This window comes from Microtus oregoni, unplaced genomic scaffold (genome assembly GCF_018167655.1).
Source record: "Microtus oregoni isolate MIOR12 unplaced genomic scaffold, Mior012 000013F_ref0000133, whole genome shotgun sequence".
Classification (NCBI taxonomy): domain Eukaryota; kingdom Metazoa; phylum Chordata; class Mammalia; order Rodentia; family Cricetidae; genus Microtus; species Microtus oregoni.
Genome location: NW_024543072.1, coordinates 14,361,925 through 14,379,120, shown reverse-complemented (window position 1 = coordinate 14,379,120; position 17,196 = coordinate 14,361,925). Strand labels below are relative to the sequence as shown.

Below are 17,196 nucleotides of genomic sequence, written 5' to 3'. Positions count from 1 at the left end.
CTTAAATTATAACAAGTAGATGGATTAAAAATCACAGGCCCTTTGATTTGGCTTGCTTAGAAGGGTTTTGGTTTGTAACTTATTTTGGCAAAACTTGAAAGCATGTAATTACCAAGTGGTGTATACTTTATTTCGTTATAGTCAGTGGCAAAGATGTTTGTCTGCTCTGTGCTTGGGGATTTTTGTTTAGTATTTGAAACTTTTATGCATTTATCATAACTGCCCACTCATTTTTCTCCCTAGTGCCCCACACCCTTGTGTGCTCTCTTCCTCACCCTTCCCCCCCCCCTTTTCTTTTTTGCTTGCTTGTTTTTTGTTTTTTTGAGACAGGTTTCACTGTAGTTTTAGAGCCTGTCCTGGAACTAGCTCTTGTAGACCAGGTTGGCCTCGAACTCACAGAGATCCACCTGCCTCTGCCTCCCGAGTGCTGGGATTAGAGGTGTGTGCCACCACCGCCCGACAGTTTTTTTGTTAATAACCCATACACACATGGACATGGGGAGTGACCCCCCTCGGCTGCCATGAGCTACAGACAGCTTGTAGGAGGATGGGAACACAGATGTCCCTCCAATCTGGAACTCTAACCAGCTGACCGCTGACTCTACAGATGCTGTGAGTTGTTGTGTGTGGTAACCATCTTCAGAACAGCATTCACATCACACAGCACTCTTGCCTACGTTTCTTTGCAGTGAAATTCCCTGCACTTTAGCTAGTAGGGTTGCTATAGAGGACTCAACCACAGCTGAGCACATACTCATTTATACTCAGTCCTTTAGCCAGTTATGACTCTGCATTAACCACGACCCACTGCAAAACGCAGCTTTTCTAACCAAAGTTGAAAGCAACGTTAGGCTATGGGTGTTAGCATATATATACATATATGTGTATATATGTGTGTGTGTGTGTATATATATATGGATGGAAGTTAACATGACATTTTAGCAAAACAGATTTTGTCTCTTAGGGCTTATGATCTCCCAGGTTAAAAGCTTCTCATAATACCAAATAGGAAATCCCTCCTGAGCACAGACCGTATCCAATCTGAAAGCGCTTGGTTACCTTCCTAATCTTCATGCCTGTCACTGCACCAGTGGCCACATGTTGCCCACAAGCCAGTGTTGTAGCATTTGGGTGCAGCATCAAATAAGAGCAGTAGCCTACTCAACACCTAGCACTGTGTAAGTTAGCCAGCATGGCCAGTGGCCTGGCCATCTCAAAGTTGGTTTCTGAATGCCCTGAGCAATAGTGTTTTGCCATCAAGTTATGGTGGACAACAGGGAGCAATGGCATAGCCTATTTGGATTGCCTCGGGCCTACCAGACCAATAAGTCAAGATCCCATTCTTGGCACCGAGATTGTCATTTAAACATACCTTCTGGGAGCAACATTGTCTACTCAGGTTTGTTCCAATTCCTTTCATATATAATAGGTTACAACTTCCATAAGACTTCATGTATCCTTAGTTTTGTCTGGCAAGCCCGTACCCTCTCCTTACACCCATCACCCTATTTTCATTTAATTCTAAGGATCCTCTCCCCCCTGTATTCTACTGTCCCCTCTAGTAGGGCTTTTTTTTTCCCTTTGCCTAGAAGATCCTGTGTTTCCATACAGCTTTCCCATGTTCTCTTCTCTTTGAGTTTTCTCCCCATCATGTTTTCCTCATTCCCCTTCCCCTCTATGCTTGAACCTTTCCTCTCCCAATAACCCTTCTACTTTTATTTTACCTGTATTTGACTAGCCGCTCCCTTAAGGCATCCAGTCCCAATGACTCATTTCCAGTTTCCTGACTTGCACATGTATCTCAGGTTAAACATAAGACAACAGAAAGCTAGGGTCCACATAGAAAAGGAACTGTAGCTTTTCTCTTAACTTTTCCTGGGGAAGCATTCTATTTTTTTAGTTCCACTGACCATTTATGAAAAATAATTTTCATTACTACTTAGTCATTTGTCAGTTGATAGAAATCTTGGTGATGCCATTTCCTACCTATTGTGAGTTGGGCTCCTTCAGAGCTGCCAAGGTCAAGCTATGACAGCAAATGCTTTCGAGGATATGGGTAAAAGGGAATCAATCCTTGGACCCTGTTGAGTGTAAACTAGTAGTCACTCTGGAAATCAGCCTGGGGGTTTCTCAAAAGATAGAACATACCATAACCCCACCTATATCATTCCTGATATGTTCCAACAGCACTTTCATCCTACTGCAGAGATACTTAGCATCCATAATTACCCTTACCAATTTTCTTAAGGTTTGTTTACTTATACAGTGTTATGCCTGCATGCCAGAAGAGGGCACCAGATCTCCATCTCTTTATAGATGGTTGTAAGCTACCCTGAGGTTGCTGGGAACTGAACTCAGTATCTCTGGAAGAACAACTAGTGCTGTTATTTTCAATAAGGCTAGTGAGATGGCTCAGCAGGCAACAAGCCTGATGACTTTAGTTGGATCTTCGGGAACCCACATGGTGGAGGGAGAGTGCAGACTCCCTCTAACTTGTGCATGTGTGCCCATATGTCTTTTTACGTTTAATTATGTATTTATATTTTATAAATGAATACTCTGCATATATACCTGCAAGCCAGACATCAGATCCTATTATAGATGGTTGTGAGCCACCATATGGTTGCTGGGAATTGAATTTGGGACCTCTGGAAGAGCAGACAGTGCTCTTAACTGCAGAGCCATCTCTCCAGCCCCTCCATATGTCTTTTTTAAGGAGGTTGGGCTTCAGAGAGCATTACAAGAAAGAAGGAACAGGTCAGCACAGTTATATTTTGAAATCATGTTAGATAGATCTTGGCAATGTAGAATGACTGACTAGATGGTGAATGAAAATCGAGAGTCGTCTGTTTTCAAGACTGTGACACTTGGTGTTCCTGAAGGAATTCTTGGCACCAAGTGGAAACAGAATGAGTGGCCAGAGGCATGTCAGTCTGAAAGCTTGCAACTGACCACCAGTAACCAGGAGAAGTCCGATAGTGTCCAAAGGCGGCCCTGGACCTTGCTGATCTTGGAGCACACAGTGCTTAGGGCAGAGGCCCTCATTCCTAGAGGTAGAGAATTTGGAAGTCTTGACAACCCCTTTCTTCAGAGCTCAAGTCACCCTTCAGATGTCAGCACACCTGAGTGACTCGTGAACTCGAGGGTGGTGTTAACTGTCAGACATGCTTAAGTAATAGTTGGAGCACAAGGAATAACACTTAGATGACTCAAGACTATCCAGAAAATAAAAAAAAAATAAATCATCCATAGTATTTTTAACGAGTTCTGAGAAGTGTTGGTATTTCTGGGAAGAAGAAATTCTGGCCTCGTATCCAGAGGCAACAGGTGTGGGGAGTGGCATTCTACGTAGCAGAGAACTTGACTCCTCTGCAGGGCCCAATCAAATTCTGTGTTGTGTTGGAAGCTATAAAGTCCGCAGGACTCTGTGCTCAAAGTCAAGTACTGCCACTGTGGGTGTCTGAAAACCTGTGTATAATCAGCTGACTCTTAAGTAGAATAATGCTTCCTAAAGCTGAAAGAGGGTTGGGGTCATCAAGATGACTAGGTAGGTAAGGGTACCTGAGTGTGATTCCTAGGACCCGTGTGGTAGAAGGTGAGAACCAACTTGGGTGAGCTGTCCTCCCATCTTCACAAAGGCATCGCAGCTCATGCATGCTGCATGCTAGGCACAAAATAACAAACACCAAACTACAGAAAGGAGATTTTTGTTTTCTCACTGGTAAATTAGTAAGGAAAAAGTAATTTGGTAATAAAATGGGTAGTCTGGTATATTTTAGTATATTATAACTTCCCCTGGTTAGTATTTTATGTGTATGAGTGTTGTGCCTGCATGAATATGTGTGCACCATGCATGTGTGTGGTGCCCTCTCTGGCCAGATGCCAGATTCCTTGGAACTGGAGTTACAGACACTTGTAAGAGAGTCAAATCCAAGAGTCCTCTGGAAAAGCAGCCAGTGCCTGTAACTGCTGAACTTTTCTCTCCAGTCCCTGGGTAATATTTAAACATGGAATGCATATAGAGAGGTGGCCCTGAAACCATCGAAACACTTGAGGAAGCTCCTAGGGGAACTGTCAGACCCTCTGTGGCCCTGACCTTAAGCTTTTGATTCCTCCGTGGCCCAACATGCTTTGCAACCTTGAGTCTTCCAGCCGAGCTGGCTTTACCCCAGGACGGCCCATCTCCAGCAGCTCCACATAGGTCTCTATCCTATTCTGGGGCTTCTAGTGGTAGGGAAGCAAGGAGATACCTCTTCTGGGAAGGCTGCTGGTGAGTAGCAAGGGACAGAACAGATGCCAACAGGATTCATCCTGAGCCTTCTTGCTGTTCTTCAACCCGAAGCAGAAACCTTTGCCACTCATGCTCTGTCCATACCCTTCTTCCTTCCAGAGCTGTTATGGGCTCTGCTTGTCCTCATCTTTCTCCTTCACGGTCCATGTGTTCATGGCCGGTGGCGGCACATGCACTCTGGAGGCAGAGGCAAGCGGATCTCTGAGATCCAGCCTGGTCCAGAAACCTCCAAGACGGCCAGGACTACATGGAAACTACCTCGAAAAATCCACATGTACAAATGTTGTCTGTCTCCTGTTATTACTAAGGAAGACCTGAAATTCAAGGTGTGTGTATGCCTAGGGAGAAGGTTCCTACCAAAGCATCAGATGTCTTAACACAGGCAGTGCCTGGATACCATCTGGAGACAGGTCGTGATTGGAAAAGAAAGAGCTAGCCACCTTAGTTCCGGATCTATATCCTAAGAGAGTGAAGTCAGTATGTGGAAAAGGTATTTGTGCTCCTGTATTCCTCACAGCCCTGTTCACAATAGCCATGGTAGAGAATCAACCTGAGTGTCCATCAGTGGCTGAGGAGAGAAAAGGCATCTGGTATATATGTCTAACATAATCCTACTAGCCCTGAAAAGGGTAAATTTGCAATAAGCGACAACCTGGGTATTGTGTTAAATGAAATAAACGAGGCACAGAGCTGAGAGGTGGATCTCTGTGAGTTTGAGTCCAGCCTAGCCTACAGAGCAAGTTCCAGGGCAGCCAAGGCTACACAGAGAAATCCTGTCGGGGGGGGGGGGGAGCGGAGCACAGAAACAAAAAGTTCATATATGAACTCTAAAACCGTTACACTCGAGCAAAGCAGTGAACGGGAGGTGGGCTGTTTCCATCACGAGCACACACAGACTGGCATCCAAGCTCCAACACCAACCTGCAGTGGCCATGGAAGTGCAGAGAAAATAGAAGAAAGTCTTCCTGAAAGCCCCTGTGGGCTAGTAGAGAACACAACATTCAGGAAACTTAACCTGTCATTGAAGTAAACCCCCTGAGCAGCTGCTGCCTCCATGGAAACTCAGGGTAGCCCCAGAATCGAGGCTGTGGGAGAACTAACTGGGGACCAAGAGATGATCTGAAGCTTCACCACAGCAGTGAGAACAGAGGCCAGCCACGCCCTTGTTAAGGGTAGGAACTGAGGGAGAACCTCCACGACCGCACCCCAACCTCACCACATCCAATAGCCTTGTTATTAGCAACATAATGTCCGCAAGCAGGCAAGAACAAGTGCATAGAATGAAGGCCTATGAGGAAACAGAGTTCAGGGTAGCTGTAAACAATGCCAACTTGCTGGGCTCCCTCCCCACTGCGCAGGCACACTAGAACTCTGCGGGAGAACAACAGCTCATGGGAACCTGCCAAACCTAGCTGCAAGTGAGAGACCCTCATCACTGCAAGGCCAAGTGAAACTTTACAATCCCCCAGGATCAAGCAGAGGGTGAATCCCATGCAGCCCTGAGGAAAGGCTGGGGCCTGGAACCTCTTGTCACCCTCCATTAGTGGCTGCTCTGCGGTTTGCCAAGCACACAAAGAGGGAGAGTCATTTCTGGTCAACCACGAGGTCTCTAAAGAAGAGGTAGGTGCTGCCTGAGGTATGGAACTCAGGCCAAAGAGTGAGCAAGCTGGGCGGGGAGCCTGCCGGTGGCTTTGTCCTCTCTGCTCTTAGAAACGACAAATATGATTTGAAATGTTTGTCTTCCTTATAAAATCCCCCTTGTTTTAGGTGTGCCTTCAGAGATGTGCCTTCTCAGGATGGTTGCCAAGTTTTCAAAGTCGTCGTTGGAAATCATCCAAATCTGGGCATTTCTTTTCTTCCATACTAAAATTGCATACGCCTGAGATTAACATTAAGATGCTGTTCATTTTCGCCTCTCCTGGCTCGACATGCGATTCTGAACAGTCTGAAAGGCCAGAGGTGTTTCTTCCTTTATATCTCTGAAATGTTTAAAGTGAAAATCTGGGAAGCATGGTTGTCCCTTGGGCTGAGCTTGGAGTGTATGTTATATACCCTGTACTATTTTAATTTGCCTCAATGTGGTTTTGTGAGCATTTGAAAAGGAGGCAGAATCCCAACACAGGACTCAATTCTTCCCCTGAAACTTGTGACCCTAGGAAAACCTGCAGATGTGAGAATTGTGTGTTGTATGGGGGGTCACGCAAAGCTCCCAAGATAGGCAATTCCCTTAACTGAACACTGCCCGTGTGACTTTGTCCTGTCATTAGGAACAGGCAATGCTAAGAACCAAAAGTCTGTTTCTGGTTTCATAGTAGAGTGCTGAGAAGTCCCAGGAGGATGATGGGAGACTGGCCTAATAGGTCAGAAGACCCAGGAAGCCCTCCCCTAATCACTACGCAGTCTGTGTTCAGGAACATCTCCAGAGCTGGTGCCCAGGAAAGAGGTGGGCAGCCACTGTTAGAAAAAGGGTGAGTATTTTCTAGAAGTGATAACTAAGAGGAAAGAGCAGCTTTGCTGGAAGAAAGGTAAGGACGGGTCTAATATGACGTACAGTCCTACAGACCAGGAACCTGAACTAGTTTCTGTGGGTGAGCTAACAGGAAAGTTCTTTCACACCTAAAAAAAGCATGGGCTACTGGTCCAAATGTCCCCTGAATGTTGTTTTCTCATCAAACCATTCTGAGCACGAGCCTAAACTGCTTCTCTATCCCCACAACAAACAGAGCCCCAGGGTTAAATGTACCACGGGACAGGCACCATCAACAGGCGATGTCTGACTTGTCTACCAGGATCCTGGGGAGCTAGATAGAATGTGACACCCTCCTATGGGACCTGCTAGGTTAGGAACGAGCTATCTACTCCTTCATTACTAGCAGTATGTCCTATCAAGACAAATGAGAGCTGTCACCCCACCATAAGGGCAATCTCAAGTTTCATGTGTGTTCACACAGGCGGGACAGACACATTAAGGCTCCCAGAAACCTTGATAGTTTCCAGAAGGGAGTTCCTACAGGCTAGCCCACCTTCCAACACTTCACACTTCTTAAGCCAGAGTCACCCGCTGTCCTGTGCCCACCCATGTGGTGAGCCCCTCCCATATATGTTCCTAGTACTCTCTTGGCTGGAAGGACGTGGCATGCTTCTCAGTGCTCTGTCTCGTTGATCTGAGGGTGTGCAATGTAGTTAGTTCTCCTCTTGTACTTAACCTCTTCATGCCAAAGCCTTAATCATCCAACCACAGCTGGAATGAAAGCCTGACCTAGGGTCAGGTGGCCAGGTGCTTTCAACTCTCAATGCAACCAAGGCATGGCGGAGCTCTCTGCCACCCTCAGCTGCTCAGAGATGCCCACAAGTCACAAAAGATGCCACAAAGCTGCAGTGTCTACTCTGCTCTCCCTTGGCTCCGTGGGTTCAGGCCGTCTGTCTGTCTCTCAGACCTCAGTCTGAGAGCTAGCAGTCAACACCAGCCACCATCATCACCAGAGCCGCTGGGAAAGCCTGGGAGAGAAGATTCCTGAGCCGGGTCTGGAAGGAGGAGCAGGAACTGATTCAGGAGTTCAGGGTTTGTCCAGAGTTGGGTAAAGACCCAGCAGAGTGTATGGGAATTGCCCACCAACTATCTCTCATAGCCTGGAGATCTCCTGATTTCTCTTACCCTCAAGACCAGAGCCTGGCACTTGTTGAAGTGCCCATACAATATTGCTGAAGGTGCCCTGTGCTTGCCCTGCCCTACGGGAAGCTGCACTTCATTCACTCCCTAGGCTTGGGCATGTGTCTTCGAGACCACACACCATTCCTAATAGAAAAAGGAGCCCTAGGTGTCAAGTCATCTGTCTACCCAACCAAAAGACACCATGCCATATAACTCCCCTGTGGTCGAGGACATTCACCACAACCTGATCTGCCATACCAGCCACTGCTCTACCCCACCCTATCTACTCCATCTCTGCACGACTTTCTCCTCTTCCTCCCGCAAATGACTAGACAACGTCTTTCATAGGCATTTGGCATGATACGATGTAGGGTGACAGTCACCTCTTTGCACAGCCATCTCCAGGGCCAGGCACAGTGGTTGAGAGCACATCTCAGCAAAGGGCCTGTGTCTAAGGGATGGGTGACCTAGCATCCTGTATCTGCGACACGTTTCCTAATTCCTCCAATCAAATTCTCCCCATGCCAATGCCTTGCTCAGGCAAATGTGTAACACTCTTTTTATCTACGAACCTTGCCAGTTGCCTACCATGGGCTAGCTGTGACCACCACACAATCTAACAATGGCACAAGTGCCCAGCTTGGTACAGATGACTTCTGGAGCATTTTCTCATGCATCTCTGTATCCAACGCATATGGACAGCAGACTCAGCGACATTTAATGACAGCAAGTTCAAGATAACACTGCTGATAAGTGGAAGAGAAAGGATTCAAACCCAGACTGTTTGGCTCTCCCTAAGGCTTTGCCTGTGGTTTTATGGCCCCTTTCCCAGCCATATTTGCAAGAAAGCAGGAAGATCTTCATTTGATGGAGTTATTGCTGACTCTAAAAGTTAACGTTCAACCCTGGACAGTGGCTTTTCCTTCTCTAACCACTGAGATCACTACAGCCCTCAGGGCTACACATTGACATGTCCCTGCAACTAGTCACCTAATTCTCTGGCTTCTTGAAGGGCTGGTTTATTGTCCTATTGGGAGGGGCTGACTGTACTTAGGAGACCTCTAGGGCAGGGAAGCCTTGCCTATGGGGGAACGCCTCTCTCTGTCACTCTATAAATGTCTTCTGCAGCCAAAAGGAGGCCTTCTGTGGCGCTGCTCCCTCCCTAGCTGTGAGACTCCAGCTATTTCACCATGAGACTTCTAGCCCTTTCCAGTCTGCTCTGCGTGCTGCTTCTCTGGTTCTGCATTCTCTCCTCAGAAGGTAAGGCTGCCCTCTGGGCTCTAGTCCCTGAGTAGTGATCCCATGGTCTGGGAAGGTTGCAAACAGGAACTAATGGGGATCAGGTCCCAGCAGACAGTCCTGAACCCTGGAAAGAACTCCACAGATATTTTCTTTACCACAGTGGCCAACAGGTAGCTTGAGGACTTCAGGCTTTATAGCTTCTAAGTGCAATCCTACACTCCCAAGCATGCTGAGGGTCTGTCTACTGTGTAAACTAAGGGTTTGGGCATGAGATGTATAAATTAAGGAGTTTTGACACAACACATATAAACTGAGGACACAACTGGTCCAAGGTATGGTAGAAAGGAAAGTTTTTATTGTAAGTGCAGCCAGAGGCATCTAGGAGAGTCCAGAGTAGAAAGAGGAAGTAGCAAACTGAATACGGCCAGCAGAATTGACCTGGTCATAAGAGGAGAGAAGGGAGAGGGAGAGAGGAAGACAAAGGAAGCCAAGAGAGAGGACAAAGGAGAGACAGAGTGTCTGGCTGAATTGGCAGGGTTATGTGAAATGGAGAAGCTGGGGGAGGGAAGCCTGTTTAGGGTGGGGGCAGGGCAAGAAGAACCACGGTAGTTGTTACACACTGAGAGAGCCTGGAGGCTGGTATGTGTTTGGTATGTCGATAGAGGCCACCACAGCCAGTTGTCCCTTCTGAAAGTAATAAGAAAATAGTTCCTTTGCTTGAGGAAAACACGCAGAGGAGCTGAATTTGCATTACTACCTGACACCTATATGAAGCTGGGTGCTTACCAACAAACAGAAGTCTTCTCAAAGAGCTGTTCACTTACCTGAGTCTTGACTGTGGAGTCAGGCGACCTCTGTTGCCACTTGTGTTGTGTTGGGGACAAAGTAAATGAGTATCTCAAATCCATATGCAAGGAAAGCTCCATGGACAGATGGAATGAGGTTATGCATTATAGGGGGATATGAGTTTGGGATGTAGCTGTGTGTTCCGATGCAGGAAACATACATGATCTTTCTGTTCCTGTAGAGATGAATATCTCTATCTCTGCCTTTAGGGTGTATTTGATTTAAATGCCTATGTGTGGATGTGCCACACGTGTGCAGGTGCCCTCCAGGCCAGCAGAGGGTGCTGGAGTCCCTGCTGTTGGAGTTAAAGGTGGTTGCAAGTCACTCAAATGAGTTTTTGGAACCAAATTTGGGTCCTGTAGAAGAGTAGTAAGAGCTCTTAAAACCCAAGTCCCCTTCCTATCACCTTACTGTTTTCTTCCTTCTAAAAGCTGAGTATTGGAGCCTTTTTCTCATCCTTAACCTCCAACTACTTTCTTCCCTCACCTAACTGACCTCATCCTGTTTTTGTTTGTTTTGGACAGTGGTTGCTTGTTTTTAATAATGTCCTTGTTTGTTTGTTTTGCTTTGTTAGTTTATTTTTCAACACAGGGTTTCTCTGGGAAGCCCTGACTATTTTCACTCTGTAGACCAGCATGGCCTCGAACTCAGAAATCTGCCTATCTCTGCCTCCCCAGTGCTGGGACTAAGGGAGTGAGCCACCATTGCCCAGCTTTTAGCAAGTGTTCTTGAACTCTGGATCTTGTGAGTGGAAGCCCTCTCAAGTCATCCCCGTACAGATCGGAATGACGGTGGTCCTGGCCTGCTAATTAGAAGATCTGTATTCTTTTACTTCTCAGGGAGGAGGCATCCCCCCAAGTTCTCAAAATCCAGGCTCTGCTGCTACCCTTTTCCTAGATCCAAACAGCTAAACCGGAAAGGTAAGTAACGTCATCCTGTGTGGGCTGGGAGTGGGAAGATTTCTAGGGTGGTCATGGGACAGGCCAGATCTGTGATCAGCCCCAGCCAGTGCCTTGTGTCAAATTCTAGCGCAGAGGAATTACATTCATTCTCGGTCATGCAGAGTTTAGAGTCTTCTGAAGAGGCAACAACTAGGCCATTTACAACTGAACACTTTCTGTCAAGAAAAAACTCTTAAGAATGGTATAGGGACCCGGCATGGTAGCAAATAATCTCAGAATTTAGAGAAGCTAACAAAAGATGATGATGAATCCTGAGAGCAGCTGCACAATGAATTTAAGGCTCGAGAGCTCGGGGATATGGCTCAGTCAGTGGAGGAATGCTTGCCTAGAAAGTTCAGGGTCCTGAGTTCAATCCCCATTTGGAAGAAAAAGAGAAGGAGAGAGGAGAGGTGGGGAAGCACCCATCCCTGGGTGGGAGGCCTCGGGGGGAAGATTGGGAACCTGAAAGCAGATGGTAGAAAATAGGAACAGGGTACAGAGGAAGCGGCAAGCAAAAAGAGCAGAGACAGGGGAAACTACAGAATGGGCGCGGGGGGGGGGGGTGCCCAGACCATCTGCAAACCATAGCCCTCCAGTAGACCTGCGTGAGGGTCTCCAGTCAGTGTGTGAAGTATATGGGGTGCAAAAAACTCCAGTTTGGCAGGAGAAAAACAGCACCCAGAGATGTAGACAGGCACACTGAGGCTCAGTTTGACACCAGCATGGCCATGATCAGTATGAGGCCTGGAAGAGCCAAACTGCCCTCTCCCAGACCCGAAAAAGATAACAATGGGTAGTGATGAAGATAGGCCCAGGTCCAGACCTCTAAGCTCGCAAATCCCAGTACTGTGACTCTAGGCCAGCTGCAGGCTGAAACTCTTGAGTTGCTGGCCCAGGATGGGTAGTTAGCATGGCTGGAACTTTGTGACTTTTGTACAGAGAGTCTTAGAGCTGAGAGCAGGCAGAGGCCTGTGGGAAGGCTTCAGAACTCCAGATCAGACATGGCCTAACTTTAATGGAGGGCCCGTGTCTCAGCTCTCCACAAGTGCTAGTTCTTGGGAGTCCAAGGCTACTGCAGGCAGTAGCACCTGAAGGCCATGACCTAGACTCAGAGTCCTGTCTTCCAAGGACTGTGTCTTCCAGGGACTTCCTGACTTCATGTGAACAAAGAGGGAGACAGAATAAGGAAGACAGGATAGTTCCAACCTCCATACCCGTGAGAGTCTGAGAGCCCCTCCTCCACACTGCCATCACACCCAGTCAGGGCTGGGTAAAAATAACCACTTCTCTCACACATTCCTCGTGAATAACTAAGTGTGAGGCACCCGCCTAGGCAAGGTGGAGGGTGAGCACTGGTTGCCAGCAGCTCTGCTTCCCATGGGAGTTTGTGAAATAAGGTGCAAATGGAGGGGAGAGAGGTGCCACCTCCCCACTGAGGGTGGCTTGCTAGAACCTGTCGTCCCCTCTAGCCCCTCCCTGTACAGATACACAGAGGCAGAAGAGCAAAGAGAAACTGGGGAGAAGAAGGGGGTCACACGCATTCTACATACCCACATACCTACAACTACACAGATGCAAGTACATGCATTCAAACACATGCACACCACGTAATTACACACTACACACACAAACCTACACACACCACACTGGCTGCAGAATCCAGCCTGGTGTTGAGAAATTGGTAGGGTTGTATCCATAGAGCAGACAGCATCAGGGCAAGCCCATGACACCCTGTAAACGTGTCATGCTGTCACAATGGAAGAGGCTGGGCTTCCAGAGTAGATGCACCCACCCCAGAGCCCATGAGTGTTGTATATATTTGTGTATAAAGTTGCATGACACATAGGTGCTGTGTATGTAGTATTTGTGTATGCATCTATGTCCGTGTGTGTGTGTATACCTCTCCTCCCTCCAGCTTCTCTTTTTTCTCCTGTCTCTTCACTGCTGCTGATTACCCAATACCTAACCCAGAGAACGTTGCCCAGGCTTGCTGCTTCCACCCAGCATCTCCCAGAACAGACCCTAAGATCCAGAGAGAAAGAATGAGATGAGTCAGGGTGTTGGGCAATCAACAGCAGGATTTCAGGGTGTTCCGTGTTGCTGTTGATTAGTCTCCTCTGCCTGGTTCATAGACTTGAGAGAACTTTCCACTCTCTATGAGAAAGGAAATTTGCATCAGCTGAGACAATAGAGGCACTCAGAGTGGCTACTGCTCATCCAAAAACCTGAGCTCTGCTTTGCCCTGAGCCCTGATGTGCAAGGCTTGGATTCTGGGTGGAAGTAACACAAACAGCTTTGAAAGTTAGCAGGATAAATGAATGGCAGTCTGGCAGATGTGACTGCATTTACCAGCTTACTAGAAGGAGATGAGACAGAGTTTCCCTAAAGCAGTTTTGCAAACTGTAGAGCAGCCTACATAGGAACACTGTCCAGGCAGCACTTTCGAATGGCCCATCAGTACACCGATACAGTGGGCTGCTGAGGGGCTCAAACAATGGCCGGAGTCAGATGCTTAGCTTCTCAGACCCCACCAAATCAAAGTTAGGATCTAAGAGCCTTTGTTAGGCCACCTGCCTTCTACGTGCCACAAGGTGACCAGAGGCAGCTTCTGGGAGGCCATATGGACCCAAGACAAGCCCAGGTCCTGAGGATTTGTGCTACACTACCTGTTTCAAAGCTCAACAAAATGAGTTAACCCACAGGAGCAGACTTGGGGTAGGATTCTAAAGACCTCTCTCTCTCTCTCTCTTTCTCTCTCTCTCTCTCTCTCTCTCTCTCTCTCTCACACACACACACACACACACATACACACACACACACACACACACACACACACACTACCCCCGCCTGCCATGCAACTGTCTCTGTCTTTAAAAAGGGGATTTAACTGCGGTGATAAAGGTCATCCACTGGGGAAGAGGGATCACTTGAGGATCTTAAGATAGCAATATCAGGGTGGACATGCAATAAATAAACCCAGAACAATAAACCCTAGGAAGGAGATGGTGGCTAAAACAGGCAATTCTACTGCCAAGAGATCCAATTAGAGGAAACAGTTTCCTGATCCTTGTAATTCTATTCATTAGCCTTGACTACGCAAGAAGTTGTCCTCACCGTGGGAAACCAAAACAGTAAGTATAGTTTTCAGTGAGTTTGCATGTCAGATGAGTGTGTCTTTCATCATAGCCAATCATATTCATTTGTTTATTCATTTGCTCACTTGCATATTTGTGATAGCCTCCTGGGATCTTATTTGTGCTTATTGCATGAGGTTGAGGATGAATAGGGTACTTAAAGTTTGATTTCACTAATATTTACATCCACTAACACTTCTGATTCTTGCAAGACTCCTGATAATTCGCTACTGTTAAGGGTTCATATTTTTATGAATGAGGGGCCAAACAGCAAAGAAGTTTCAGAAAACTTGTGGAAGGTCTAGTCAGCTGAAGGCTAGTTAATATTTCAGGCTTTGAATCCAAGCAGTTCAGCCTCAATGTCCATGCCATTAACCTTCGTACTACAATGCAGATAGGAATAAACCTGAAACACAAAGAAAAATAATCTCACTGCCATTACTTGATAACCCTTTTAGTTCTCACTCAAATAACTTTTGTTCAATGTTATTTTAATTAATGCTAGAAAGGGCTCTGTAGATTCCAGAGAGGGCAGTAAAATCCACTTATTTGATTTCTTTAAACTCTTTTGTGTAAGAATGCGCCTTAACTACGACTTCTTCTCTTCACCCTATCCTATCCACTTCACTTTGCCTTCCCATGCCCCTTCTTCTTGTCGGCTGTCTCTCATCACCAGGAAACTACACCAGGATCTGCAGACTCTGCAAAAGCAAGCCACCATCCAAGTCCTGGGTGGTACCCGGTGCTCTCCCACAGGTATAGAGCACCTGAAGCATAGCTGCCCCCTGATGACCTTCATGCCCAGCTGTGGAGACACCAGAAGACTTGATTTGTCCCCTGCCAATTTTCATGGCACCAGTGAATTGTAACACTGGGAGACTTCACTTCAGAGACCCAGGAACATTCCAGAATTCTCTACATTCTGGTTCCAATGGTACCACCAACCTTCAGAGTCACCATGATCTAGGCTCAGCCCACATGTCTTCGTGGCTCCTGCAAAGTGAAAGTCAAAGATTCCTCCTGTGGGAGCTACAACTCTAGAGATTTCAAAGGTGGCCAGAGTACAGAATAGCAAGACCTCTATGTGATCAGCCAGGATTACAGCGTCTCAGGCACACACAGACAGTCCCAAATTCCTAGCCTTTAACCAATGGTCTCCGAACCAACTCCTGTAACTTCCTGATGTTCATCATCAGGAGAGCATCAAAAATAATAAATTGGCATACATACTATGCGTGGAGCATCCTTGTCTGGAAAAGTAATGTGGCCTGAACTACAACATTGTGCTAAGAGGAAAGTGTCTGGAATAGCTTGGTGGCTACTCCATCACAGACCAGTCTTACAGTAAGAAAGAGACAGTAGCTCAAACACAGAGCCCAGTCTTTGGCCAGGTTTCTCTGTAGGCTTGACAGTCCAATTTTCTGTAAAATAGACATGAGAGGAGCAAGCAGCCAGGGGTAGAGTCCCTGCAAAGTGCTAGGCTTAGAAAGACCTAGCAAATGCCCCATCCTGGAGCAGTGTTTATCTCCACAGTGAGCAAAGAGCTCAAAGGAGACAGGTGGCTCAGGTCTAAGAGGCTTGTCTCAGTAAAGCTCCTTCTAAGCGGATTCTCCCAGTAAGGTGACAAACCCCCTTTCCTGTATTCCTGCCAGGCCTGTGTGAAAACACCAGGCCCATCAGGTGTGAGTCTGATAGGCAGAGCTTCTCTGGGGACAGAGCCTGTGTCTTGTCATGGGCCAGCTTTCCACCTCCCTTTCATAGCTGTCCCCTTCCTCCTTCCCTCCTGCCCCGCTCCACTTACCTATTCCTAGGGAGAACAGATGCGGTACTGGGTCCCAAGACTCAAAGAGCAAGGCCCTCTGACATCTGAGAGGAAGAACGTGAGGTGACAAGTTAAGAGTCCATTCACGGTGCTTTCATACCCTCTCAGGAGCTCCTCGTGACTGAAATCTCTACCTTCTTGGCAATGGGAGGGCTGTTAGCTTCTGTTTCTCATCCTATATTCCCTCCATTCTCCCTTGAAAGAAACAATGAAACCCACATAGGACTTTATCCGCCTACTTGGCTCTACTAGGAGAAAGAAAGATAAGAGTTCAAGGACAAGCCCATCCCATTCTCACAATGGACACGAGGAAAGCACTCGACAGAAGCCTCAGTATCCCTGAGGGGAGGGGGACAAGACAGTTAGCATGAATAAGTTACAGAAGGACTCAGCTGGTCCTTGGAGAAATGAGCAGTTTTGTGGGGAGGGGGACAGTAGGGACTACAGTGCTGCTTAGCAGCCAAGGTCATAGGAATCAAAAGGGAACTACCAAGTACCTGCTCCTCCCCAAGGCACCCACACCTCTGCCTCCCGTATATCCTTTGCCTAGGGAATAAAAGATATCCTGAGTCTACTCTAGTTTCTACCTGGAATTTGCTTACTGTCAGACCTCACCAAGGCCCATCAACCCGGAAGGTGGATACTGATTCTCACAGACCAAGCATCTCCTTCCTCTTCCACTGGCTTCCAGCATCAGCACCATGGACTTTTAAACATTCCCAGTAGTGAAGAGTTTTGTTCACAAAGAGCAGACAGGAAACCAAGTATATAGAAGTGACTGTAAAATAATAAGATATAGTGATGTTTTGCTTATGATCTAACAAATAAATCTTGCTCAAAGATCAGAGTACAAAGCTAGCCTCACTAGTCATTTATACTACCAGGCAGTGGTGTTACACACATTTAATCCCGGCAGCCACACTAGTTAGCCATAGAGCCGGGCAGTGGTGGCACACACCTTTAATACCAACACTAGAAAAAAAAAATATAAGGTGGAATGAGACAGGAACTCGCTCTCATTTCAATCTGAAGATTTCGTAGAGGTAAGAACTTTCAAGTGGTTGGTTGCTTTGCTTTTCTGATCTTCAGTTTGAATCCCAATATACGGGTTTTTATTATTCGTGCTTCAGTAACTCTACAAGTCACATATTGATGCCTTTCTTAGCTTCTTGAAGAATCTAGACATGCTTAGAGGATAGAGTAAGGTTATTAGAGAAAGTGTATGATTTCCATGGCAACTAAAGGAGTCCATGGTCCCTGAAGGGCTG

At 46.9% G+C, this 17,196-nt stretch overlaps 1 protein-coding gene across 1 annotated transcript; it reads left to right on the top strand.

The window, feature by feature from the left end:
* The first annotated feature begins 9,020 nt into the window (after positions 1-9,020).
* Positions 9,021-15,338, top strand: CUNH10orf99 (chromosome unknown C10orf99 homolog). Its single transcript, XM_041662756.1, has 4 exons — positions 9,021-9,203; positions 10,871-10,951; positions 14,059-14,103; positions 14,783-15,338. The coding sequence occupies exons 1-4, from the start codon at positions 9,134-9,136 to the stop codon at positions 14,866-14,868; spliced, it is 282 nt and encodes a 93-aa protein (XP_041518690.1). The 5' UTR covers positions 9,021-9,133; the 3' UTR covers positions 14,869-15,338.
* The last annotated feature ends 1,858 nt before the right edge of the window (positions 15,339-17,196 follow it).

Excerpts from the sequence above, each read along its gene's own strand:
- CUNH10orf99 (XM_041662756.1), top strand. The coding sequence starts at position 9,134 with ATGAGACTTCTAGCCCTTTCCAGTCTGCTCTGCGTGCTGCTTCTCTGG. Across the intron at positions 10,952-14,058 it reads CAAACAGCTAAACCGGAAAG|CCTTGACTACGCAAGAAGTT; the intron begins GTAAGTAACGTC and ends TCTATTCATTAG. Across the intron at positions 14,104-14,782 it reads CACCGTGGGAAACCAAAACA|GAAACTACACCAGGATCTGC; the intron begins GTAAGTATAGTT and ends TCTCATCACCAG.